Raw genomic sequence first — 27668 nt, 5'->3', positions numbered from 1 at the left:
GCGCGGCCAATAGGGAGCGGCGCTCGGCGGCCGGCGGGGCGCGCGCGGCGCCGCACGTGGTGACGGGGGTGCACGCGGGCGGCGGCCATGGCGGTGAGAGGCGGCGGGTCCGGGCCGGGGGATCGCGGGGCTGATCCGAGCCGAGCCGAGCCGAGCCATGCTGTGCTGTGTTCTCCCCGCAGGGCTCTCCGGAGGCGGCGGAGGAGGCGGAGCAGGGCCCAGAGCCCCCCGCTGGAGTTGTGGTGCGGCGGGGGAAGAGGGCTGTCCCGACAGCCGCAGCCCCGCAGCCGGCCAAGCTGAGCCGCGCCGAGCTCTACAAGCCGCCGACCAGCGAGGAGCTGACCCAGCTGAAGGAGACGGAGGATCTGTTCCACTCCAGCCTGCTCCGCCTGCAGGTCAGCCGTGGGGGCCGCGCACTGCCGCACGGGGGGAGCGCGGGGGCTGCGGGAGCCCGGAGTCGAAGATGGCCTGTGTTATCAAGCTGTCTGAGTTAGGTGAAGATCAGCTGGTAACTGGATCATAGACTCATAGAGCAGTTTTGGTTGGAGGGGCCTTTAAAGATCATCCCCCAGGGTCACCTTCCACCAGAACACTAGGTTGCTCAGAGCCCCATCCAGTCTGGCCTTGAACACTTTGAGAAATGCAGCACCCAGAGCTTCTCTGGGCAACCTGTGCCAACACACTCACAGGGAAGAATTTCTTCCCATTTTTTAATCTAAACCTACTCTCTTTCAGTTCAAAGCCATTGCCCCTTTTCCTATCACTATATGCTCTCATAAAAAGTCCCTCTCCAGCCTTCTTGTAGCCCTTTTAGGTACTGGAAGGCCACAATAAATCTCCTCAGAGCCTTCTTTTCTCCAGGGTGAACAATCCAAATGCTTTCAGCCCTTCTTCATATGAGAGGTCCTTTATACCTCTTATCATCTTGGTGGCCTCCTCTGGGCTTGCTCCAGGAGGTCCCTGTCCCTCCTGTGCTGGGAGCCCAGAGCTGGATGCAGTGCTCCAGGTGGGTCTCAGCAGAGCAGAAGGGCAGAATCCCCTGCCTCCCCTGCTGCCCACGGGGCTCTGGATACAGCCCAGGACACGTTTGGCTCTCTGGGCTGTGAGTGCCATGGCCAGGCCATGTGCAGCCTCTGACCCACAGCACCCCAGGCCCTTCTGGGCAGGGCTGCTCTGGGTCTGTTCATCCCCCAAGCCAGATTCAACATCTTGCACATGGACTTGTTGAATCTCATGGCCCACTCCTTCAGCTTGCCCAGGTCCCTCTGGATGGCATCCCATCCCTGCCTGTGGTTCTAACGTTGGTGATTTTTATGAGGAACAGCTTTGATCACCTAGCTACTTGGTGGTGTCAATGGCAGGATCTCTGGGGCCTGGTTTGTGGTGGGAATCTGTGTGGTTGTTTCCTGCAGCTAGTCCTCTGTCATACAGACAGCCTTCCTGAGAGCTATGCTTCTGTGAATTACATCAGGGTTTTTTGCCTGGACATTGGTTGGGATGGAGATGATTGCAATCCAGCACTCAGAGATGATGGCAGGAACTGATCAAACTGCCAGCTCCAGGCATGGTTTATGGAGAGTTCAGTGTCTCCCCCAGTTCACCAGCTGCCCTTTGCAGCAGGCTCATGGTTGGTGCTGGAGAACAAGGTAAAAGTCAGGAGTAATTCAGTGTGGCGCAGCTGCCTTTGATGGTCCCCTTTCCCCCTACAGATCGAAGAGCTTTTGAAGGAGGTGACATTGAAGGAGAAGAAGAAGAAGAAGATCGATGCCTTCCTCCATGAGATTAACAGCCTGCTGAGCACCATCCCAGAGACTCCAGAAACTGATGTATGTTCCAGGCTTATGGAAGAGGTGGCAAGACCCCTGTCCTTGATGGAGCAGGAGCAGGCTCTGCTGTTGCTCTGCAAGCAGAGCTACTCATGAACTGCCTCCCTTAGGGGCTGAAAAAATAATACTTTGCTTTTTCTTTGGGGAAAAAGGGGGGAGATTATCTTTAAGCTCGGGGTGCAGCTGTGTGGGGAGCGGGGTCTTGGCTCCTGCACATCTGCTGCTGTTGATTCTCAGAGCATTTTGTGTGTCATGTCTGTTCCCAGCTCACTGACCAGGCCTGGCTTTCCAAGGATGTGAAGGTCCCGTTCCTGCAAGTGCCATTCAACGTCAAGGGAAAGTTCCGCTTTGTGCCCCCAGCCGAGCTGAAGGTGGTGGGCAGTTACCTGCTGGGCACCTGCGTTAGGCCGGAGATCAACGTGGACATTGCAGTGATCATGCCACGGGTGAGTGGCCATGCCACCTCCTAAATGGCTTGGGGCCTGCCAGAGCCCTGTCCTCTCCTGTCCTCCATGACCCCTGCCCTGCCCACTCCATTTCTCAGTGATGTGGCGGCATCTGGATATGCAGGGTGACTTTCACAAGGAGCTGGGGAGTGTGGTCTGACCCCTTGCTCTGTCAGAGCTTGCAGCTGTTTGATCTTAGTTCCTCATGAGGATCTTCTTTCTCTCTGCCTGGATGGAACATTGTCAGGGAGATGCATGTTTTTTTTGTACCCAATTGCACTTCCACCGCAGCTCCCAAGACTGTGTTAAAGGGAGGGAGAGGTTTGGAGCCTGGTAACCTCCCCTTGCTGTCCAGACTTAATTGTAAGAAAAGCTTGAGACCAAGCACAGCCTGTTTGGCTGCATGACTGCTCTTGTCTCCTGCAGTCGTGGAGCTCAGGGAGCCAGCAGCAAGCTCCTGATCAACTTGGAGCTCCCTGGGGCTGACATAGGTTTGCCTGTGGGGCCAGGGAGAGTTGTGGGTAGTACCTCGGGCTGTACCTCAACTCAGCAGGCAGATGAGGTGGCATTGTTCTTTCCCTCTCTTCCCAGGAAATCTTTCAGGACAAAGATAACCTGAATCAACGCTACCACCGGAAGAGAGCCCTGTACCTATCCCACATTGCCCAGCATTTGTCCAAGGAGAAGCTCTTTGGCAGTGTGAAGTTTGCGTACATGAACAGCAACCATCTGAAGCCCATCCTGCTCCTGAGGCCTCAAGGTGCCACTTGAGCCTTGCTCTGGTGTGGGGTGTGACTGGGTAGTGGTGTTGGGTGGAGGGCGCTGGTGGTGGTGTAATACCATTTAATGCCTCATTGGAGAGGGACCGGTCTGGGGCTGCCATCACAATTGGTGATAAATTTTGGGTGCTTCTCATCTGTTTTCTCTCTTTACCCAGAGTCTAGTTCTCAGGGTCTCTCCCCTTCCCAATCCTCCTCTGCAGCTTGGCTGGGATTTCCAGCCTTGGCCTCGCTGGCTGGCATATCCTGTGGGTACTTCAAGGAGTAAAAAAGTAAACCCTACAAAACACACCTGTATCCAGCACTGCCCTTCCTTCCTGCTCTCCTGAGCCCTGTTCCCCACTGTCCTTCTGCCTTCCCCAACAACCTGTGTGCAGTCTGTCTCTTTCCTAATGAGATGACTGGTCCCCATGAAAGGGGATCAATGGGATGCATGGGGTGCTAAGTGCTGCTTGTTCCCACAGCCCTCAGGAGATAGTGGGTTGGGGTCTGGGACAGATGTGATATGGCAAGGCCAGGGCAGGCAATGATGCCAGACTGAGCAGTGGGGAGGAGGATGGGGCTGGGGCATGACCTGTGTGTCCTCAAGGTCATCATTGGCTCTAGGATGTGGTCACTCTCTGCTCTGAGATGATTTCCACTGCCGTGGAACTTTGCTAAGAAGGAGCTTTGGCCTTTGCCCGGGCTGCGGATGCTCCATGTTTTCCCAGTTTAATCTCTGACATCTCTTCTTCCTGTACCTCTCCCCTTGGGTGCTTACAGGCAAGGATGAGAAGATTATCACTGTCCGACTCCATGCTTGTCCCGACTCGGATCTCTTCAAACCCAGCCGCTTCTATCCCAGCAAGAACAATGTCCGGACTGCCTGGTTCATGGAGCAGAGCACCCCCAAAGAAGGTATGGCCTGGGCTGGGGGAACATGAGGCTGTTTGTTTCAGGCAGAGACTGCCCCCGGTGCCTGTGGCTGGGTTCACGGCAGCCCTTCTCTGTGGGCAGGCGGTTGGTGGTTGGGTCCAACATGCTGTCATCTCTCCATACAGGAGCCACCGAGCCCCCAACCCCACACTACAACAACTCCATCCTCTGTGACACCGTGATGCTCTCCCACCTGCATTTCTTGTCTAATGCAGCCACGGACTTCCCAGGCATGAAAGATGGCCTGGCCCTCCTCAAAGTTTGGCTGAACCAGCGGCAGCTCAGCAAGGTATGTCCTGTGCCGAGGTGGGCTCTGCTTACCTGGCTAACCTGCCTTTGGCCTGCTCTCCTTCCTTTGGCAGAAGGGTGGTGCTTTGGTCCTGATGGGTGGGGTGGTGGCTTGTAGCTTTGCTTTGAACTGTGTTAGGATGGGGTCTCCATGAAAACCTAACTTGTGGGTTGCCATGGGGTTGTGTTACCTCTGTTTTCACAGGGCTTGGGGTGCTTCAGTGGCTTCTTGGTCTCCATGCTTGTTGCATACCTGCTGATGAAGCGCAAGATTGTCAAGATGATGAGTGGCTACCAGGTGTTGAGGAGCACTCTGCAGTTCCTGTGTGAGCTTCCAGGGGTCTCTAGGGACAGGGAAAGGTTGGTGTTCAGGCACAAAGCCTGAACACAGTGGGGGAAGAGGCAGAGAGGCCATTGTGGCTTTTCTTCTGTGCTGAGCCCCTGTGGGTGGGATGGACAGGAGGGGATGAATCAACAGAGCAGGGCTGGATGGTGCATCTTGCAGTGAGGTGGGGAATTCCCATCATAGGGCGGGGGGCCAGCATTGTATTGTAACACTGTTGACTTTTGTGAGACCCTGATGGTATTGACACATAACTGTGCCACTGTCACCAGGGGGAGAAATGTGGATGGTGGTGTGACTTGTTCCTTCCTATCTGTCCACAGCCACCACTGACCTGAGTGTGACAGGGATCAGTCTAGCCAAGGATGCTGATCCCTCCCTGGTAAGCAGCTCTCTGAGTGGTCTTGTGCCTGTGTCTGTCGGTATTGCCACTGCTCCTGCTGGCTGGGATGTGCCTTGCAGGAATGGCAGATGGCAGCAGTTCTGGGGTGTCTTGGTGTGTGTGATGTGCTGCAGCACTAAGGACTGTGTTTGCTTTTCCAGCCTGTCCTGGATGATTTCCACCAGGCATTTGAAGTGGTCTTTGTGGATCCCTCTGGACTGGTCAATCTCTGTGCTGATATGACTGCCAGCAAATACCACCAGGTACCGCGCAGGTTGTGGTGGCTTCTTGAGTTGCTGTCCTAGGAGTGAGCTCAGACAGGCAGAAAATGGTTAGATGTCTTTGAGGAGGATGTAGGACTAAGGGAGGGCATTCATTGAGGTTTTCTAAGCTTTTAACATCTCTAGCTTTGAAGCTTGGAGACGTAGATGTAGTGCTGCATTGCCAGTCTTGCTCAAGTGGTGTGAGAAAGTTGTTTCCCTCTTTGTGTGCACCTTTGGGTGAAGCTGTTTAGCAGATGTAACTGTTCTGTAGGAGAGAAAAAAAAATGACCTTGATGTCAGGGATATCAAGAAGGGACTATGACCACCAGTGAGAGATGTTTGATACTTGGCTTCATGCTAAGGACAGAGACTGGGATCAGGGTGTGCTGCTGACCATGGAACTGGGCTGACCCTCGTTGATGGGGGAGCACAAGTGACCACTGCTGGAGGGATTTGCTTTCCTTCTCCCTTTGCATTCATGCTCCTGCACTGCCTTCCCTCCTTGCTCAGGTTCAGTTCGAAGCCAAGCGCTCTATGGAGATTTTGGATGACCGGATGGTGGATGGCTTTCAAGTGCTGCTCATGACCCAGAAGCCCATGCTCAGGACTTTTGACCACATCTTCCAGTGAGTCTCACTATGCTGGTTGGGTAGTGGTGAGGCAGCCTGCTCAAAGACGAGTGAGCTGATTCTGGCTTTGGTCTGGGTTAGATTTGAACTTACCTGGTGGGAAGTAGCTCTGCTAAGCTCTGAAACAGACACTGGTGCCTTCTTGCACTGGCTTGTTCCACTTTTACTGTCTAGATAGCCTCCCAGAGGAGGGGAGCAATGTTTAAGCCTTGGAAACAATAACCAGCATGTCCTGAGATGCCAGAAGGCATTCCTGTAGCACCCATCCTGGGCTAGGACCCTCTGTTCCCCATTTTATCCATCCTCTAACAGAGCCCTCTCTCAGAAAGGATTTGGTGCCAGAGGTAGGTGACCAGCTTCTCTTCTTCCCTGTAGCCTGAAGCATGTCTCCAAGCTGCAGGGTACCTGCAAGAAGATGCAGCTACTGAATGAGCTGATGGATCGGGGTGGGAACTACGTAGCTGCGGCCCTGCCCTTCGTTGTCTCGCTGCTGGCACGGGGTCTGTCCCAGAGAGCACAGCTTGTGGCTCACTCCCTGCCCCAGGTCCCTGAGGTAATGCAGCTTGGCGATGACACTGCATCCTTTGCAGCTTGTGGGGTCTCAACTGTCTCTTGTGGCGCTACAGAGCACAGGAAGGGCATCCTTGCTCACTGGGGAAGGAGACAGGCTTGTCTCCCCTTGATGGGAATACGGAACCTGAGGCCCTGCACTGTGCTGTGGGATGCAGCTGTGTCTGTGGGATGCACTGGGCTGTCTTGCTTGGTCTGGGCACAAGTCCTGGTCCAGTAATGAGGCAGGGTGAAGACAGCTTTTCTTGTCATTGAGGAGACCTATTAGATGAGACTTTCCCTGTCTATGCTTGTCTGGGAGAACATAGCAGGAGATTCATCTAGCACTCCAATATCCCAGCAGCTACTGCTCCAGAAACCTCATCTCTCCTTGTGCCTCATGTTCCTCATTTTCCCACAGTGGCCAATTGATGCTGAGCCCCCAAAACACAAGGATGTTGGGCCCCTGACATTTGGCCTCCTGTTTGTCCCAGAGTTTGCTGCCAGTACACTGGAGAAGGGTCCTCAGGCTGATCACCCCGAGGTGAGGAGAGCCCTGCTTGTGCTGAGTGAGAGCAAAGCTGGTGCTGTGCTGTGGTTGAAGACAGCTGGGAGGCTGGCTGGTAATCTTGGGAAGGTTTTGTTTGGCCCAGAAATGACCTTTGTCCCTGCTCTGGCTTGGTCAATGTCCTCCCCACAGGCCTTGGCGTTCCGGACCTTCTGGGGAGAGAAGTCAGAGCTGCGTCGGTTCCAGGATGGCAGCATCTGTGAGGCTGTGGTGTGGGAGGCCAGCACTGCCTGCCAGAAGCGCCTCATTCCTGAGCAGATCATCAGGCACCTGCTGAAGCTGTAAGTTGCACTGAGCAGCAGCTGTGGGTTGCTCCATGTGTCGCTCCTGCCATGTGTCCTGTCCCTGGTGACCCCATTGTCAGCTTCATGCTTTGTGGGGTGTTGTGGGTTGTTTCAGATTTGTGAGAATTTTAATTGTCCTGAAGTTGTGAGCTGCTTCCCAAAAACGGGTGGGACGGGCAAGCATCTGGTGCTGTAGCCTCTGCTGGATGTAATGCAAAAGGCAGGCAGGCAACATGGTCCTGCCCTTACCATGTGGGTAGGATGCCAGGACACTCCTCAGAGCTGGAAGAGAAGCTGTCTGGACCTTGCAGGACATTTTTGTGAAATCCTCTGAGACCTTGTAATAGTTCACAAGATTGTGTCTTTCCTATGGCATTGGAATGCCTCTGCAGCAGTTTATGCCATCTGCCAAAAGCTGAGGCCCTCTTGCACAGAAAGGAGGGTTTGCCTGTGCCTCTTTGTCCTAACTTGAGGATGTGTCTTGTGAGGGAAGGCTGCACATTGGTGGCTTTGGCTTTGCATCCTGTGAAGCTGCACAAGTTACTGGTGCACTGTGGGTGGATTATTTGGGTAGGTAAGAAAGAGAGCAAAGACAAGGGCAAGGCTGTAATGCGCAGAGATTTGTCTTTTCACCAGGACCTTCCTTTAGAGAGGGATTGCTCATCCTTGGGCTGAGCAGTGTCAGTAGGATTAATTGACCCATGCAGTGTCAATAAGATTAATAAGCTGGCATGTTGTAGCTCTAATGCTCTGTTGTCTTCTCCTACATAGCCATGCGGACATTCCTGAGTCCTCCGTCTGCTACCCAGGAGCCCTGCTGGAATCTGTGATCAGGCCTGGGAAAGAGGTATGACTGCTTCCCCAGTGGGGCTGGGGCTCTGTCCAGGAAGAGCAGTGAGGGAAGGGCTGTAGGGAGGTCGTTTGAGTGGCACTGAAACAGCTGTGTGGTTCCCAAGAGAATGTAGTAAGGGTAAGGATCCACCAAGTCATTCATGGCAACCAATGCACAACTGCTGAAATCCTCTTGTTTTAGCATCCCCCAGACCTCATTTTCCCCTGCAAACACCCCACTGTCCTGTTCTCACTGCTTTTCCCCTCTGTCCACTGCCTGAGCATATATTACTGTCCCACAGTGCTCCTCTGAGATACTGCATCCTTCAGGACATGGGCCAGATAATTCTGTAATTCTGTGCTGCCATCCCTTAGGTCCAGCTGGCAAAACCAGGAAAAGGAGCTTTCCTGGCATATAGTGAAGTGCTAGATTGTGGTCCCTCTGAAAGTGCAGCCAAAACAAAGAAACTCCACTTTCAGACAGAAGAGATGCATCTCAGAGGCTGGGAAATGTCTCTCCTTACAACTTCTGCTTTTCAGCTTGTGAAATTAAAGTCTGGAGATGAGCCATGAGCACTTTGGCACACTTTGTTGGTCTTTTTGTACTGATGCTTTAGGATTTTAGTGTTAATATTTTTCATCTATTTGTAATCCTGCAGTTCTTTAGTGTTTAACTCTTAAACTCCATATAGAGTATTATCTACTGTCTTCACACTTTGGTTAGAAAAAAAAATTCCTCTCTAGGCCTGGAAATCAAGGACACCTTACTATCTCAGGCCCTGAGAAATGTTAAAAAAAGTAAGCTGAGGAGGGAGCAAACTTGCAGTAAATGTCTTCATTATCTGAAGCTATAATTGGAAGATTAACCCCCTAAATGCAAATGAACCAAACTTACAAAAGTATGAAAACTTTCGGTCATGAAAACATGACCCATCGTCCATTTTGGGGTGTAGCCCCCTGGGGGGGCTTTATCTGCCTGAGAATGTACCTGAAGGCCCTTCAATAAATATAACCATTTTTTATTCCCTGAATTTTATCTAGCCTCCATTTTTAGGTAGTCCCAAAAAGGCATTAGTACAACTAGCTCTTTACCTGGTTGTTGGATGGAGGAAGAAATTGTTTCCTTTCCACTTTTTCAGATTGAAGGGGCACACATTTAGTGGAAAGGATCTCCTGTGCCAGGACCAATTGCAGTCTGGGCGGAGCTGGGTGTCAGATTTGGGATGAGATGCAGGTTTTCACAGCCTGTTGTGTGGTGAGGCAGAAAGGTCTGTGTGCTGTGTCCCTTCAGGCTGGTCTGGGGTTAGCTGATACACCCCAGTCTGATAGGGGATGCATTTTCCTGGGGCCTGAGGGGTTCCATTGTTGCCAGTCCTTGAGGAGCAAGGGAGAAGGTTGCTGTTGAGTGTGGGGTGGTGGGTGCACGGTACCTGCTTCTCCACCTCTTTGTGTGCAGGCAGCCTGGGGAGCCAGCAATGTGTGGATGTGTAGGATGAAGGCAGAGGAAGGGTGCAGCCACAAGCAGGACAGGGTTTGTGGTTCATGGCACACCCGCAGAGGGTGCTGCTGCTCCGCCAGAGAGCCCAGGTCGGAAAACTCCAGGCAGGTTGGCTCCTTGTGTGACTCAGCTGCCTCTGAGCTGGGTGGTTTGGTGTCCCTAATGTGTCCTCCCTGTTCAGGCTGCTCTGCTGTTATTTGGGGAGGTGGAAGCTGGAAGGGCAGCACCAATTCTCCCTCTGGTGCTTCTCTGCTGCCCTCTGCGGGGTTCCTGTGATGCTCTGAATGTTTTCTGTCTTTGCTTTTGCCACGTGCCACATCTGCCTTGGCTAAGGATGTAGTCAGTGGAGTTTTCTGTTAACTGCTGCCTCTGTTGGCATCATGGTAACTGCTGGGGAGACAGTAGCAGGGCTCTCACCTTGCCAGTGTATGATCTCTTTATTCCCCGAGCATTCTTGGCTTCTCCTTTACTATAGTGATTGCTGTCAGTACAGCTCTTGGTGCTGCCTTGGTGTCTTGCAAAAGAAAAAAAATTTATTTGCCTCTGGGATACCTGAGGCTGCTGGGGAGTCACAGACAGCCTTGCCCTTGTCTTTGCTCTCTTTTTTACCTCCCAGTTTTGCTGAGCGCTCTTGCCAGAAGCTGCTCCCTGGGGTGGCAGTGCTGGCTCCTCGGAGCTTGGTTGTGATGCCAGCCCATGAGAGAGGTGAGATGAGTGCAGGAGCAGGAGAGGTGCTTGGAGAGGCTCCCTGTGTGTCCGCAGGCAGGGGGAACAGGCGAGGAGGCCATGGTCAGTGTTGTCTGCTCCTACGATGACCTGAGCCGCAAACTGTGGAAGCTGAAGGAGCTGCCGCTGACGGTGACGGCTGTGCAGGGTGTCCACCCAGCCCTCCGCTACACAGACGTGAGTGTCCCCCCATGCCTGGGGGTCTGCAGGGAGCTGGGGTGAGGGAGGACTGAGAAAATGAGTCATTCTCTGGTTTTGTGGCTCCTGAGAGCCCTTGGGGCAATATGGTGCCTCTTCTTTGTTCCATATATAGCTTTGTTCCGTTCTTTGGGCTGGCTGTGCACAAGCTGACCAAACCCTCTGTACTGGAGGGCTTTGCTGGTGTGGGAGGTTTGGGTGAGGGAATACACATTGCCAAGAGGTTTCTGCTCCCTGTTCTCAGTTGCTGGGTGGCTGTTCTCTTTCAGGTCTTTCCTCCCATTCCTATGAAGCCAATTTATTCCTTCCATAACAGAAGCAAGCACTTCCTGCTTCCGTCAGGGGAGAAACCCTGCCCAGCCTACATAACTCCTTTGAAGAGTAAGTGGGGTGAGATGTGAGTGGGAGATGATCTGTTGGAGGGAAGCGGAAGCCAGCATCAGTCCTGGCTCTGTTATTGCTGTATTGGTGTGCCACAGGCAGGAGCAGAGCCCTGTCTCCTCTCGCCCTTGTGCTGTAACCTGTAGTTCCAGACACCCCTGTCCAACACCTTGTTTCTCTGTGGGATTCACTGACCGCCTGCTATCCCTTTGTCCCCAGTTATCTGCCACATGGAAGGCAGTGGCCAGTGGCCACAGGACAAAGGAGCCATCAAGCGCATCAAGGCTGCTTTCCACCTCCAGCTGGCTGAGCTCCTCCGGCAGCAGCACCAGCTGGTTTGCAGACCTGCAGTCACCCACACTGATGTGTACAAGGTAGGGGGATCCCTGGAACCTTCTCCAGGCCTGACCTTACCGCGGTGGAGGGCTGTGGCAGTGGTCTCACTGGACAAAAATAATATTTGTATGGTGGGCCTAGGAAAGAGTGTAGTGAGACTGCACTGATGTCAGGATGCTGCTGTTGTATCCCTGAGGGGCAACATAACACACATCATGCTGCTTATGTCACCATCAGGCCTGACTTTGCTTTGTGCTCCCATCTCAGGACGGCTATGTTTTCCGTCTCCAAGTAGCCTACCACCGGGAGCCCCTGATCTTGAAAGAAGTGGTCACTCCGGAAGGGATGCTGAAGTACCAGGACACAGAGGAATCTCGGCAGCTGGAGCTGGAAACGTTGCATCTGCCCTATCTAACTAGCTCGCTGCATGGGTAGGTGAGGCAGAAAGTACCTGAGGGGTCAGAACATGGGACATGGCTGGAAACCAGCATGGAGGTGCCCTTGGATCTTGGAGAGTGATGGTGGGTAGAGGAGCTTGCTGTGGGAAGTGACCCATCAGCCAACCTTGTGAGAGGCTCTTTGGAAGGATTAAGGGAGGGATGCAGGTGTGGGTGGCACCAGTGGTCACCCTGAGGTCACTGGTGTGGGGAGACAAATATTAAAATGCAGCATAGTTAGAGAGGAGCATGAGGCAGCATTTTCCCTTCTTCCCCCCAAAATCTCAGCATCTGCAGAAAGTCTCTGTGCTTGTGATGCTGTGTAACTGTTCCTTGCAGATTTTTGCTCCGCTCTTCTTTCTCGCCAATGCCAAGAGGCTGCTGTGGGTCCTGAGGTGTGTGGGCTGAGCAGTGGCATGTCTCCCTCCTCACAGGCTCCAGCAGCAGCACCCTGTGTTTGGCAGCACGTCCCGGCTGGCCAAGCGCTGGATCAGCGCCCAGCTCCTGAGCGACAGCATCTCTGAGGAGTGTGTGGACCTGCTTGTGGCGTTTCTCTTCCTCCACCCAGCCCCCTTCACACCACCCAGGTGAGGATGAGGAGCCCAGGCTGGCCCGGTGGGGATTTAATGCCTTTCATTCTTTCATTACATGGCATGGAGGAAGGGTGGGATGCTGCTCAGATGGGAGGTGTTAGAAGGGTTCACAGCAGGGAAAATGAGGCCCCTGTGCTGCCAAAATACTGTCCCAAGTCCTGTTGGGAGTTGACAGAGGAGATGGAGACACTTAGCACTGAGGGCTGTGGCTTTCCCTACACTGTGCACTGCAGAGAAAGGGGGAGAGAAGGTAAGGCTGGGAGCAAGTGTCCTTCTGGCCTCTAGGTGCTGATGGCACCACTGCAGGGTGTCTTGTGCCTTCTGGGGGACTGGTGAGGCCACTTGGTCTGGGGGTGGTGGCCAGGAGAAGCAGGGTGAGGGCTGTGTTGTGGCTACCAGTGTGCTGGGGCTCCTGGGTTCCCTAGGAAGGATGTTATGGTGATGATGGCAGCTTCAGCCTCCCTTCCTCCTGGAGAAGACTTCCAAGGGAAGGATGAGGGGTTGGACCCTGAAAACTGAATGAAGCAGTGTGTTGGTAAATGCTGGCCCCAGGCAGACAGATGTTATGGGGCCCGGAGGAAATGAAATGAAGTTAAAGGAAATGTTTTTCTTCTGTGTGGAGTCAAAAGGTTAGTCTGCCCTGCACTTGGAGTGCAGTTTCCTTTCCCAAAGTAGCAGGAAGAACAGTTTGATGCCTAGAATGTTTTCCTGTCTCCTAAAAGAACAGAATCCCCATCTTCCCAGCTATCTGGCTTTGTGCACGTGTCATGTTGCAGGGGAAGAGGCACACTAGGAACTTGGCTGGTGTTCAGACCTGCACCAGAGATAGGAGCAGCCCTCTCTCCACCTCCTCCTTGTTCCAGACCCAGGAGTCTGGGTGGGAAGAGCGTCAGGAGATTGTGTAACTAGGCGGGGTTGAGGGGGGCTATGATTTATGTTTTTCTGGATTCTTTTTCCTGAGGTAGGAGACAAAAGAGTGGGGAAAGATTTTCCCTGGAAATTTGGAGAAGGGGAAGTGTCTCAAATTCATTCTGAACTTCCCTTTTCTATCACAGATATCCCTTGCTGGGCTGCATGTGGGTTGGGCCTTCACTAAGTCACCCTCTGGTGCAGCCCTTTTTGCTGCCAGGAGAGCAAATGCTGATGTTGAGCTGTTTTGTCCTGCCTGCAGCTCTCCACAGGTGGGGTTCCTGCGCTTCCTCAACTTGCTGGCAACCTTTGACTGGAAAAATAACCCTCTGATAGTCAACCTAAACACTGGCCTCACAGGTGAGCAGGCAGTGGGTAGGAGAGCTGCAGCATGAGATTCTTGAGCCCTCCTTGGTCAGTGATGGCTCCACATCTCTTGGATACATCATAGCTTGTGCTGGAGGCAAGATTTTCCACTCCCTTGCTCCTGTCCTGTCATGTTTTCACTTGCCTGCAGGATGGGTTTGGTTGTGCCATGTGTTGTTTTATTTTTTTCCCTGCCTGCCTCTGAAGAGTTGGGTCTCAGTGATGATGCTCTGCTGCTTCTGGTCTTGTTGAAATCTGTGACAAGCGTGGGTGGTGCTGGATGTGGTGTTGTCTTTGAAGCAGTCTGTTCCTGCCCTCTAGTGTTTTGTTTGTTGATTGTCTTTTGGATACATGCTGGAGCCACAAGAGACCATGGGATTGTCTTGGCTCTGCAGAGTCATGGGGTGGGGGAGGTAGTTACACCCAGCTTTTAAAGCTGATTTGTAAACAAATGTAAAGGTGTTTGGGAGAGAATTGGGTTTTGAAAACTGCTATTTTCCAAAGTGCCCTCCAACTTATTTTAATGAACTAAAAAGCTATTTTTCCCCACTTGTGAGGATAGAACATTCTTTAGATAATACAAACTGTCATTAGCTTATAATGTGAGTTTCCAGTTTGTGTCAGTCTCAGTACCTACCATGCCTGAGTCCACCTGAGTGGGGTTAGAGCAAAGGTCCACCTAACAGGAGTGAGGTGCAAGCCAGAGGTGGAGGAGCTCTGGTTTCACATGGACTGTGGGGTCAGAGGGTGGAAGAGGATAAATCCTCTTGTGCTGCCTTTTCCTGGCTGTGGTAGGGATTAGGAGGTCAGAGGGTTGTGGATGAGGCAGAGCATCTCACCTTCTGCCTGCCCTCTCCAGATTCTGACTGCACGGAGATCAAGAACAAGTTTGTAGCAGCTCGCACTCGCCTCCCTGTCATGTTCCTGGCCACCCCCAAAGACCAGTGGAGCTCCATGTGGACCCGGGAGCGCCCCTCAGCACAGGTGAGCTGGGCCATTTGTTCCCTTGCCTCTTGTGGCTGCTGGCTTGGGGCAGTTCTCTGCTCCTAGTGCTAGAGCCAGCTCTTAGAGCCCCATGAGAGAGGGATGTCCCTGTTACATTCAAGACTGCCAAGTTTTACTCTCTGACTTCCTTCCCTCCCCAGATCCTGCAGCGCCTTGTCCTGCTCGCCTCGGAGTCTCTCCGTGCCCTGGAGGAGCAGCTCATGGACCCGCTCAGTGACCAGGATGTGAAGGTAACCCCCTAGGGCAGCAGCACAAGAGTTTTCAGGCTCTGGCTGAGCAGACTGGGCTTTGCTGGGATGTGTTAGGAGGTTTCAGGATGTGGCTGTGGGGTTTCTCTGGGTTGTAGAGCTGCAGGGATGGGAGGAGAGAGGCTGGTGTCCCTCTTTGCCACCCTGCTTCTGGAGGACCCAGCTCTGCACTGCAGCTTGGGGTGACTAGGACAAGTTTATTCTGTATTCTCTGGTTTTCTTGGGACATGAGCAAACCCGCAATATTCCTGTGCCAAACCAGTTGTGTCTCCGTGACTGGATCAAATGGTTCCTCTGGGAGACTGTTCTGGAATAGCTGTGGAAATGTGGCTTGTGTGCTCGACTCTAACCAAGCTCATGGTCTTGAAAGTTTTGGCAGGACAGTACCAGGCACTTTAGGAGGATGTTATTTTGGCTTGAATGGAAGAGTAAAGCCCTATGGACTTTAACCCTCTTCAGTTTCTCAGTGATTTCATTCTTTAAGTAAACTGAAACATCCATTACTGCAATGAACTTAAGAGATGTATATTTATTTGCCCTTTGAAGGGAGATACATGTGTTTTGAAGGGTAGTTTGTTGGTGTACTAGGTAGGGAACCAGGAGATTGAATCTCAAAGGACTAAAGAAGCCAAGCAGTGGTTAGATAATGGCAGATTCACATTAGGGACAAAAAACCCCAAACTAAAACAAAAAACAGTGGATTTTTTTCTGCCTAAGCAATATGAAAAGGACTTAATGACACTGCTTTCTCTTCTGCTTTATTTTGCACTGGAAGTACTATGAGGTGAAGATGTACTTGAGGCAGTAGCAGTGTATGTTACAAGGCTGTGAAGGAATGAGGCATGTCCAGTGTGTTGCAGTCGCAGTGCTGGCCCAAGACTGAAATTCAAGAGGCACATTGTGAGCTGGGGATGGTTAGCTTCTAAAACAAACTGTCACCTGGCCAGAGCAGCCTCCCAACACCTTGACTCAGCCTCCTTGGGACTCTTCCTTCCTCCCTTCCATTGCAGCGGGAACGTTTCTCATTGCCATGCAATCCCTCTGGTCTGTGCCTGTGTCCTCCCAGGCCTATGATGTTTATTAGGGATAAACATGGGATGCTATTTCCAGGGTAGAACTTAGGGCAGGGAGGAGGGAAAATCCTTTCCAGTTTAGTTTGGAGTTGCCTCCTGTATCTAAGAGAGTGCTGCGAGCTGGATTTTTTTGTCTTTGCATTTGGGTTCCATGGGGACATGCTTGCTGTCATGAAGATGCACACAAGGTTTTGCTCCCAGGGCACACACAGGAAGCCATGGACTTGATCACTGGGTGGAACAGAGGTCTGTGTGGAACAGAGCTAGGACTGACTCAGTGCTGGTCACTGATGTTCTTCATGTGTGTTCTCCACAGCCTGGCTGTAAACCAGTTCCAGGCAGTGGGTTTTCTTCCAGTGCCAAGATGAGCAGTGTCCCATGCCTCTGTTCATGTCTCTGCATCATTTGTTCCATTTGAAAATGTACAAGTAGTTTTTAAGTTTTTTCCATTTTAATACAGCTGTATCCACAGCTAGATCCTGCCTGTCCAAATATTTACATGTCTGGGATTGCTCCCCTCCATTAACAGGATTTTGTTCCCACCCTCTGTCTGTTTGATGGAAGATGCTGTTGCCCTCTGGGGCAAATCCTGGTGGACAGATGGGGCCATCCCATTATTAAACAGCTCCTTTGTCCCCTGCATGTTGTTCAGCTCCTGTTGGCTTCTTGATTCCCCTCTTCATCCTGAGACTCTGCCACGTGTAGTGCAGTTATCTATCTCAGCTCATCTCTTTGTCCCTGTGTGTTGTCCACCCCACTAGCATTCAGTCAGGTAGGGTTTTGGGATCTGTGGCAAACTTGTAACATTAATCTCACAAAAATTTTGTCTTTGGTTTACTGCTTCCTAAGGAGAAGGAGACAAAATGCAGACAAGGACTTGGGAAACCTCTCTTGCCTCTCCTGCCTGCTTGTGTCCTGTATTGACTAGCACTGTTTGTTTCTCCCTGCAGATGGTCTTCCGCCCTCCTTTGGACTTCTATGATGTCCTGATCCACCTGAATCCAAACCAGATTCCTCGGCTCCTGGAGAGCGTGGACCGGCCAGTGAAATCGGTTTCCCGTGGCGTGGTGAAGAACAGCTCTGCCACGAATATCCTCTTCCCTGTGGTGGATTATGACCCTGTGCAGTTGTACCTCCAGGAGCTGAGAGTAAGCATGGCCTACTGGGGAGGCAGATGGGGTGCCTAAGGGGATGCTAATGGGGTGCCCTCTGGCTTTTGGATTGTCTGCTGGTGCAGGATGTGGCTGGTGACATCTTTAGGTATTTGCATGGGATGGGCATTGCTTCTCCAGCAGAAGTCCTGGTGAATGAACCACCTCCTGCATGGAAATGGGAGTGCTGCTGCAACATGAGGATGAGCTCAGATACAAACCACCAGGACCTTTTGCTGAAGAACATTGTATTCAGCACAAAAGTGTCTTGAAGCCATTTGTCTCCAGTTAGTTAACTCACTTTTCATGGCTTCTTCCACCAGTTGGTGTGCATGATGGGCAGTAACCACACACAGTTTCAGGGGGGAAGTTCCGGTATTCATGACATGGTCCCAGTAAGCTTTCTGCTGTTAGGCCAGTGGTTGTGTGAGCCAAAGGAGATCAGTATTGGTCACAAAGTGGTTTCTCTGTGTTTGGCCACATGCATAACAACAGAGGAAGTTGGTGATGTGGGAATATGGAGAATGTCAGTACCCAAAGTGGGAAGAACATTGACCATGTTCTTTTCCACCATAAGGCCAAGACAAAGCCTTGGCAAGCTGGGGAAATATGCAAGGGTCCTGGATGACAGCAGTGATCCTTCCTGGATGTGGACAGCCTGTGCTTTGCAGTTGTGCAGCACCTGGCACTTCCCAGCTTCAGATGTGGTAGCTGGGTTAAATGTTAGTGCTGGGTGTGCAGAGAGATGAGGTTGTGGTGTCCTCTTGTCAAAGGCTGCCTTGACTTTGAATTGCCATCATCCCTTACTGATAGGAGTGCTGTGAGCAGTGTCAAAACTGTAAGCATGGGAATCTAGGCTAGCTGTGGCAGGAAGGAGGCTGTGGGGGTCTCTTGTCCTGTTCCCCACTCAGAACAGAGCCAGCTTTCATGTTAGAGCAGGCTACACAGAGCCCAGTCCTGCTTGATACTATCTGTGTCCAAGGATCAGGATTTCCTATTTCCCTGCCCCAATGTTTGAGCACCATTGAAAAAGTGGTGCTGAATTGAAACTCCAGTTTAGGCTGGAAGATTCTGGGCCCTTTCAGTTCAAGCTCCCCTTTCACCTTAACTTGGTACCTTAGGAACTGGGCAAAGAAAACTTGCAAGGGTTTCTTTGAAGGTTTTCTCATCCTGGACACAGTCCTGTTACCCCTCAAGTTGCATGTCAGTCCCAGTGCATGATAACCTGTGCCCATGGGAATCTGCTGTGGCTTCAGCAGAGCTGCCAGGTCTGCCAAGGTGTAAGCTTAGTCCTCCTGTCACCTGCAGCAGCCTGGGGCAGTCTTGGTTGGTGAGGAAGTGAGAGACAGGGATGTGTGAAAGGCCTCATGAAACGGAGGAAGACCACAAAATTGTCACACAATTTTCCTGCAAAAAGCACTGCTTCCTTAGCTGGAAGGACATGTGGGAGAGGGAAGCCCAGTGCTCTCCTCCCTTTGAGAAGGAAGGTGGACCTGGAGGTCCTGCAGACATGTTCTGGAGAATTCTTGGGCAAGAAGAAAGGGGAAAAGCATCCTTCACAAGGGTTTTAAAAGGGAGGAGAAAGCAGATTTGGAACTGTTTTCTCTTTCACTTCCCTATGTGGTGTCTGAGGAGTCATATCAAGACCAGCCCCTCGCTTTTCAATGATGAATGTTTGACCTGCTGCCATGAAACCTCAGCCAAGAGGTGCAGATGTGGGTAGGAAATGGAGTTTTTTTAAGTCTGAAATCCTTGTCTACCTAGTCCTGGAAGTGGGTTCTAGAGCTGAACAGAGCTTTTCAGTAGCTACCAAGGTGCTGGAGATGCATGGAGACAGAGCCTCTGTATCTCTGAAGGAGTCAGGGCTAGGCAACTCTTGTGGAAACCTGAAAGAAAGAAGAATGCTTGCTTGAAGAGAAACTGGAAGATGCTGGATGAGCTGACTGGGAGAGCTGTCTTTTTGGGGAAGCTTGCAGCAGTTCTGGCTGTAGATTGAGGCAGTCAGTCAGGAAACTCATTGGAGCTTACAGGGTTTATTTTTATGCATTTAGATAAGTTGATGTGAGTAAGTGGCTCTGGAAGTGAAAGGTAGAGAAAATATTTTCCTGGAAAGCAGCTTTCATTTATCTTCAGGCAATTATGATTTACTTGGTCCAGTAAATAGTGTCATCCAAATTGCTTGAATTTTTACTGCTTTTTACTGCCTGTTTTTATTAATACATGTTATAATAGATTGAGAATTGGGTTTGGTCAGGTTGCCAACTCCAGCTGCTCCTAAATCCAATATGCTAACATCCCAGTGAAGAAAGATGGATATGAGCAAAGGACACTGCTTGTTGGAAGCAATGTTGATTCTCCTGGTGTCCCTTGTTCTTTGATGTGAGGGTTTTTAGGAGGGAAGAGATCAGGACCTGGTTGTAGCTTTCTCTGAAGAGTGAGCCGTGGGGCAGAGAGCCTGAAATCTGTCTCAGCATCTCTGTGTGAGGGGCTTTTCTTTGTCCTAAAGGCTCTTAGATAATGTTTGTTCTATTGTGGCTATCATATTGGAGGTACCTTCCAGTAACAGTTTGCTTGTCATTCATAGCATCAGGATCAGTAGCGGGCAGTCCTGAAGGAGCTGGTCAATATCTGCTTTTCTAGGCAAACAGGTGTTTCTTTTCCTGGAAAAGTCACAGAGGTGATGCCGCACATGGTCTCAAGAGATTTGAGCCATATCCAGTTAAGCTGGAAGACCGCTAAAGCTGATTTTGCACTGCAGGACCGCTGCAAGCCGGTGATGCTGAGCTGTCAGTAGAAGCTACTCCATCCATTAGAAATCATCTGGCTTCATATTTCAGTGTATTGTTGTTGTTGCTTTGAGGCAAGACCTTTTCATCAACTTTGGCTTTCCTTGGTAGCCTCTCCAGCACCTTTTTATTTCTTCTTCCGTGGCTCTTGCTACTTTAAACAGTGTTAAGCTCTTTCTTGTCCTGTGGGCTGGAAGCCCTGGGGGTGATCCAAACCCTGCAAGAAGTTGGTGCCAGAAATTAGTGTGGTGACAGCAGTGAATCCTTCTGAGAGAACTTGGATGAGAAGACAGTTTGGACACAGAACTGACTGGCTTTGATTCAGAGTAATTTGCTCTCTCTTAAGAGCACAAACCACAGAATTGAGCAACGGGGCTGTAGCCATGGTGGGTTTGTAGCAGCAAAGGGAGACATCTGCCTCACAGATGCTGTGGGATTTTGTGTTCTTCTATGGGTAGAAAATAAACATCTGCTCTTTACTGAAGTTTCCACACGAAAACAGGATTTAAATGCCTTGGTGTTTTGATTGAATTGAGAGGGGCAAGGAGTGGCTTCTTCCCCTAGTTCAGACTAGTTACGAGGAGATCTACTCTTCTGTCCAGCCTGTTTGCTGCTGTTCTTCTAAAGTCAAAGGGTTTAGCAAGGCAGTAGTGCTCTGGAGCTGAAGGATTGATGTGTGTCTTTTCCAGGGAGCTTAATCAGAGTAGAAAAAGAAAGGAGAAGAGGTGTTGAGTCCAGACTGCTTGAATTTTTCCTGCTTCAAGGAGATGTGCTGCAGGAACTGGCCTGAGTTGCTCTGGTGCCTGGGAGGCTCTGTGTAGAGATGAAAGACTGGCTGTGGGATTCAGGCAGCAAATCCTTCAATTCCAGAACAGATCTAATAGAGAAGGCCTGTTCTGTGATCCTGTCCATACCAGAAGGCTTTGCAGATACACACTTTTGAGGGAAAGCAGGTGCCAGACATCCCACAGAAAGGGCTTCCCTGGAGATTCAGCCTCCCTGCCACTTACAGTTCAGAGCGCCTTGTAGAGCAAACCCTGGGTTGGCTCCTGGTGGGGATTCTCCAGCAAGGCTAAATTAAATTTAAGTGTCTCGAATGAGGCTCCTGTTGAGTCTCCATCATGACTGCTGGCTTGTGTTGTGGTGGCTGTGGAGCTGTAGAACGCCCCTGTGTTTTCTGGGGATGTGGTGTGAGAAGGCTTAGTCTGTGCAGCTTTTGCTCCAGGGTGACTTGGCTGTCCTCTGGACTCGAGACCATTCAGAGGACACAGGGCTTGTGGATATGCTTGCCATGCCTGTCTGCCTGCATGCTGGAGCTCACAAAAGCCAAAGGCTCTGGTCACCTCCCTGAGCTGTTCACTGATTGTGGGGTAGATTGGGTGAAGCTGCCTGTGCCATGTCCATCTGCCTGTCTGTTATGGCTGTTAATAGACCTCACATTTACTTGGGTCTTTGGTGTCACCAGGTCACTGATGGGATGTGCTGTCATTCACTGAGATTTAGCTTTCTTGGGCTGTACATGCTGGAGGAAGAGCTTGTGGCAGAGAAGCTGTCCATCTTGTGAGATCTTTTCTGTGTGGATGAGCAGGAATATGTTTCCTGCTTAACAACAAACAACTCTCTAAAGTAATGTTTTGCATTCTGCTGTGTCCAGTTCTGGGCCCTCAGTTTGGGAAGGACGTTGAGACACTTGAGCACGTCCAGAGGAGGCAGCAAGGCTGGTGAGGGGCTTGGAACACAAGCCCTGTGAGGAACGGCTGAGGGAGCTGGGGGTGTTTAGCCTGGAGAAAAGGAGACCCAGAGGTGACCATATCAGTCTCTTTCTGTGGTGGTGTTTGGTCTCTTTCTCCAGGCAGCAGCTGACAGAACCAGAGGACACAGTCTCAAGCTGCGTCAAGGGAAATATAGGTTGGATATTAGGAAAAAGTTTTTCACAGAAAGAGTGATAAAGTACTGGAATGGTCTGGCCGGGGAGGTGGTGGATGTGTTTAAAAAAAGACTGGATGTGGCACTCAGTGCCATGGTTTAGTTGAGGTGTCCAACCAGGGAACTGGTTGGACTCGATGATCTTGAAGGTCTCTTCGACCTTGTGATTCTGTGATTTCTTGCACCTTGAGGCAAGACCTATCAGGAAGACTTGGAACCCTTTCCTTTCTTCCTCCCATGGTGTAAAAATGTGTCTCTTGCTACTGCATGTTAGAGAATTTTTATTATCATTAATTCCTTTCTGTCTCCTAAAATATGTAAGCTGTGATTATGTGATGTAGCTGCAATTGGTGAAATCTTTCCAGGTCAGTCTGCTCCCTTCCTGTTTGACAGGGCTGATTCCTCCTATGGTGTCACCAGGTAGACAGGGAAAAGCTGAAATAGCTCTGTGGACTCTCATGTCAGGCAGTAAACTTCCTATCTGGATGTGCACCTTTGGAAGGACAGAGGTGTCAGGAAATCAATCACCTGCTTTCAGGGCTGCAGAGCTGCCCCCAGACCCTTAGCATAGAGCCCTGGGCTGAGGGTGGGTACACATGTGTGCGCCCACTTGCTCAGTGGGGCATCAGCCCCATGAGCTCCTGGGGTGGGCTGACAGGGGACTTGTGGCTGCATTTCTTCTGTGTTGGTAATGCCCTCCCAGAGGCTGTGCAGGGTTTGTCATGTAGGAAATGACAGAAGACTTTCGTCTCAATGATTTGGTGGATTGACATGTTTGCTGATGCAGCCAGGAGGACATGACTGGCTTCTTTCCTTTCCACATTTCTTTCCTGCTGCCCCAAAGCCCCAGGACAAGGATGTGTGTGTAGATCTCAGGTGGAAAAGTTTGCTTAGTTTGAATTCAGTTTGAAACCTTTTATCAACTGAATCCCAAGCCTAAGGGTTTCCTTTGTCTTTTAAAAGAAAGTCACAGAGGTAGTCCCAGCCTGGAGTTACTTGGACAGTGCTCCTTGCTCTGTTGGGTCATGGGGGAGGCTCTCTCTGTGTCACATAACTGGGAGCATCAAGGCAGGTCACAACAGGGTGACAGAGACCTCGAAATGTTAACCATAAATGTAGTTGTTTGTTGGAAGTAAGTAGCTTTAATAAGGTTTTACACTGGTGGGTTCCTTGCTAAGAGCACTTAAAATGCTCTGAACACTGAACAAGTGTTTATTGATGTATTTGCCTTCTGAGCTGCTGTTGAACCAGGAAATGCTACTGTAGGACACATTTTTGTGTGCAGAGACCTCCCTAAAAGGCTCTTCCAGTAGCTGTGATGCAATGAGCCTAATCTCTTGGTAGGAGCAGTGAAAAAAAATGAGTGGATAAAGGGTCAGATGGAAAAAACCCTATCCCTAAACCCTATCCCTAAACAACAATGTAGATACTTAAACAGTATATACTTAACAATGTAGATACTAAACAACTAGTAGATACTTAACTAAATTTCACTTAACTCATTGCAAAATCCATGCTTCAGATGGAGCTGCTTAATCTGATAATCCCATTTTAGATCCAGGTATTGTTTTACTCCCTACATTTCTCCACCCTTTTTATTCGTATAACCCAGATCATTTCTTACAGAGCTTGTTCTAATCTTCTTCCAGGTGCCATATACACCTTCTCCCTGGACAATGAGGCCTCTCCAAATTAAAGCCCTGAGTTTGTAGGTCCCCCATGTCTCTGTGAGATGGGAACCAGCTGTACGTTTTGTTGATGGCAGGGATTTCTGTGGGCCTTGAAAGCTGAATTGCAACCAAAGATAGAGCACCTGGAGAAGTGAGCAAACATAGTCCCTACCTTTTCTCCCTTTTCTCTGAAACTTTTCCTGGAAGAAGGTATTTGCAGGCTCAGACAAGTCCAGTAACACTGGGCAGAGAACATGGGATGTGGAAAGGAGGGTGAACTGTTTGCTTTTACTCCCCAAGCCTCTGAACAAACAGGAGTGCAGTGACTAATACACCTGACCCTTTTAATGCTGCCATTTCCCAAGAACTTCTCAGCTTGGTCGGCCAGTTTGAAACTGTTGGGTCTGGGGGAGGCTCTCTCTGTGTCACATAACTGGGAGCACGACAAATGCTGAGATTTTGAATTGGATGCCATCCTTTTAACATCTGCCCTCTACTCCCAGCTGTCTGGGAAAAAAAAAACCAAACAAACAAACCTGCTGGATATCAGGCCAAACAGTGGTTTTATTGGGAAATTAGCTGAGCCTGGGAGGGGTTTTTTACTGCAAATGCTCCTGGCTTCTGTCCAGCAAGATGCATCTGTTAAAAATACTGTTCTCATAAGGAGCATCGCGTGGTGCTGAAGACCTCACCCTGCAGAGTAGCTGGGCTTTTTCAGGTTCTCACATGTCTGCTCCCCTTTGGTTCAGAAAGCTGCACCTTGGCAGTCAGCGTGCCCTGAGCTTTATTGCCATTCCTTGAGCTTTCCCTCCCTCTTTGGCTAAAAAAAGAGGAGTCTTCTCTGTTGACTGGGCTCTGAGCATAACCTGTTGCTCTCAGTGTAGAAATGCCAGGGCGGATTGCCTCTTTCTCAATGTATTCTTAGACAGTGGTTTTTCTAGCCAGTTTGGTGAAATAATGCCTTGACCAGGCTTGCCCCTGTGAAAGCCCATGGAGGTGGATGAGTTGGCAGTTCTTGGGATCTTTCCATCTTGATGACCTGATTTTGTTGCCCTCTGTGAGGGCAACAACAGTCCAAACTCAAATCTGTCTCTGAAGGTTGCAGACAACACCATCCCTCCTTGCATATCAGGTCTGTATTCTAAAAATGCCATCTTGCCTTTTAGGATCACTGGTAACACCAAACCACTCTACCTTTTTTTTTGTGTACTGCAGTCCTGGTATGTCCATACAAGAGCCCATCCAAGCTTGTCTTTGATGTTGATTTTCTTTCCATGCACATCCTCATGAAAACCTCATGATACAATGATGCCAGCAGAGACCTCTCTTGGTAAAAGCTGGGAAACTTAAGGTGATGGAGAAGAAGGCTGAAGAGGGGGCAGAGGGTCTGTATTCTGGGCAATAGTTTGTTCCAAGGCTGGCGAAACCCTGTGCAGAAGCTTCTCCTGTACTGATTCTGGGGACTGTTTGCTCAGCCTGGTAAATATGTCTTGTTGCCTGATGTTGATCTGCACCAATATAAAGGTGTATCAGGGAGCAGCTGCTTGGCTATCTTGGTCAGCTTCTTTCAGGGTACACATCTCTCGGTTATCAGCATGTTGGGTGATGAGCTGTAGGGCCAGACTTTTGGGTTCAAGAAGTTGCTTGCACAAAGCATTGTTTTCTTCTGCTGTGATCCTCATCTGCCTCCTTGCAGCCCTGGGAATCCAGCTGGTGTGGGCTTGGGGGAAGCCAGACTGGGCTTTAGTCATCCCTTTGTGCAATGTCTCTCTTTGATCTCTGCTGCTCAGCATCACCAAAGGAGATGCTCACTGACACCACTGCTGAAACACAAGGGGCAAGGAGGACAGATTGCTGCAGTGCCTCCTTTGAGCTTTCCATCTCTTTCCACCCCACAGAACATTGTGTTACTTAAAAACCTCTGCTCTAATGTTTCCTTTTTGGATAAAGTTCTGACAGCTCACTTGGGGTTTGTCTTGGTGGAAGAAGCAGCTTTGATACCTTGGTTGCACAGATGGCAGAGGTTGAGATGCTGGTCTCTGGTTTTGTGTTTGTCTTTAGTGCCATGAAATGTACTGTGGCAGGACTGCCTGTTGGGTAGGGCCTGCCTCTTTCTGTCTCATGCATTGTGAAATCTTGGATATGGTTGCTGGACACTGGGAAAGTACAGCTTGGTAGTGCCAGGTCAGCTGATGGAGGACCACAGTGAGGGACACTCAGTGGGTTGTCTCTGAGGGTTCACTGTCCTTAACCTGTGTTTTTTTTCTACCCAGAATGCCTTTGACGATCTTGCCTTGTTCTTCTATGACAAGCATGGAGGGGAAGTGATTGCAGTCTTGTGGAAACCTTTGAGCTTCCAGCCTCAGCCTTTTAAGGTGAGTTTTTGTCTCTGTTTTAAGCTTTTTGTTGCTTTTATGCCCTGAAAGCTTGAAGGGCTTTTTTTTTTTTTTCCTGTATGGTAGTTGCTTTGTCCAACTCTCATCAGCCCCAAAGCCCTTTGGGAAATTGAGATCATAGTTCTGTTGCTTCTTAGAAGGGGAGAAACCAAGACAGGCCTGTGGCCACAGTGCCTTCAGTCATCAGGAGAACTGAGAATGGAAATAGACTATCCCATTCTTGTGGCTTCAGGATCTTACCAGAAATACCCAGCCCACAAGAAGCCTAGGTCTAGAGTGCCCATGTCCTCGTTGATGCATGGAGCTGTTTTCCAGCTGCACTGTGTGGGTTGGCAAACCCTAGAGGGTGGTTAAGCCAGGTGTGAGGCACGCTGGAGTGATTCATGCTGCTTTCTATGAAGGAAAGACGCAAAGAAACCGGTTACTCATGGCTTGGAGCTGGCAGCCCAGGCTCTTCTGTCAGTCTCTGGTGATTTATCTCCCCTCTCTTCACGGCCAGAGGGCATTGGCCATTCTACCTGACTGCTGTTGTGAAACCCAGTTATTCACAGTGGTGAAACAGAGGAGGAGATGCTTGCATCGGAGCTGAGTCGTGCTGGATTAAACACAAGGGTTTTGTTTTTGCCACTGTTGGAGCCAAGGATATCTTCCCACCTGAGGTCTTGACACCCACCAAAGAGCAGAAGCAGCTCTTACTCAGCCTTGTGCTGTGATCCCTTTTGCATACTCCTTGTGCCCTGCTTACCCAGGCTCTGCCATGCATCTGCACACTTGTCATTCCACCATACCCCTGGCCATTGCTTTGCTTCCTGACTTCCTCACAGTCTTTGGACTGTGGCTCCAGGGTAAACCCTAAAAGGGGCTGGAAGGGTCACTTCTGCACTTTGTTTGCTCTAAAAATGAGCACTGATAGTGTTGAGCAACTTGTGGAGCTAGGTGCCAGAGGTGTTAGCAGGGTTTGGATGTGACAAGGCAGGAGAGGAACTTGCTTCTCTTACTTGGGGCTAGCAGAGGTTGCAATGCAACTCTGAGCAGATGCTCCCATTTGTGCAATATTTTCTGTGTCCTGCAGGTCTCCAGCATGAGGGGAAGGAAGTTGACAACTCTGAACAATGAGCTGGTCTGTGTTCCCAATGTGGAGGCAATTCTGGAGGACTTTGAGATTTTGGGAGAAGGCCTGGTCAAAAGTGTGGAAGCTCGTACAGAGAAATGGACTATCTGAAACCACTGAGAGGTGTCAGAGTGGCCTGTCTTCAAGCAGTTTGTTACCTCTGTGTCTGTTCCTTTCTATAAATCAGTCCCAGAAGAGCCTTTTAGCTTTCTCAATCCCAGAACTGTATGTTTTACTCTATTTATCTTTATAGATATGGTTCAGAAAAGCAATGGGACCTGTTACTGTTTTCAAGAATACAGATGCCTTTTTATTTTGAAGAAAATATAAAGATGGGATAAAGTTTTTGAAAATGTTACTGTTTTTTGTTCATTGTAGGAATTGGCGCTGTGTTCATATGAAAATGTAAAGGCCTGAAAAATATGGCTGAAGTGTGAAATGGAAAGGCAGTTTCCTAGTTTGGTAGGGAGTTTGAGATGTTGCTATTGTAGGGGTTAGCAAAACCAAAAAAACAGTTGTTAAAAGAATGACCAGGTTATTCTCTGCTGCTCAGCCCTGGTGAAGCATATTTGGCATGACTGCGTTCAGTGCTGATTTTCCCAGTATAAAGGAGATGTGGATACTGGAGCAGGTCCAGCAAAGGGCAACAAAAACAATAAAGGAATTGAAGCCTCTGTCATGAGGGGGAGAGGATGCAAGAGCCAGGCTTGTTCAGCCTGGAGAAGAGAAGGCTCAGGGGGTTATTACCAATGTCT

The 27668-nt window shown here is 50.2% G+C and overlaps 1 protein-coding gene across 1 annotated transcript; it reads left to right on the top strand.

Moving 5' to 3' along the window:
• The first annotated feature begins 45 nt into the window (after positions 1 to 45).
• NOL6 (nucleolar protein 6) lies at positions 46 to 27260 on the top strand. Its single transcript, XM_053931956.1, has 26 exons — positions 46 to 93; positions 183 to 395; positions 1710 to 1826; positions 2093 to 2272; positions 2864 to 3032; positions 3814 to 3948; positions 4092 to 4255; positions 4460 to 4580; positions 4921 to 4979; positions 5141 to 5242; positions 5753 to 5868; positions 6247 to 6424; positions 6842 to 6964; positions 7121 to 7269; positions 8044 to 8119; positions 10364 to 10504; positions 10795 to 10906; positions 11126 to 11280; positions 11510 to 11673; positions 12114 to 12266; positions 13444 to 13541; positions 14407 to 14531; positions 14693 to 14782; positions 16824 to 17021; positions 25680 to 25781; positions 26875 to 27260. Exons 1-26 carry the CDS (start codon positions 88 to 90, stop codon positions 27022 to 27024), a joined length of 3396 nt encoding a protein of 1131 aa, XP_053787931.1. The 5' UTR covers positions 46 to 87; the 3' UTR covers positions 27025 to 27260.
• The last annotated feature ends 408 nt before the right edge of the window (positions 27261 to 27668 follow it).

Source organism: Vidua chalybeata, chromosome Z (assembly GCF_026979565.1).
Source record: "Vidua chalybeata isolate OUT-0048 chromosome Z, bVidCha1 merged haplotype, whole genome shotgun sequence".
Classification (NCBI taxonomy): Eukaryota; Metazoa; Chordata; class Aves; order Passeriformes; family Viduidae; genus Vidua; species Vidua chalybeata.
The sequence above is the reverse complement of the archived record's forward strand: the minus strand, read 5'-3'. Positions and strand labels throughout refer to the sequence as shown.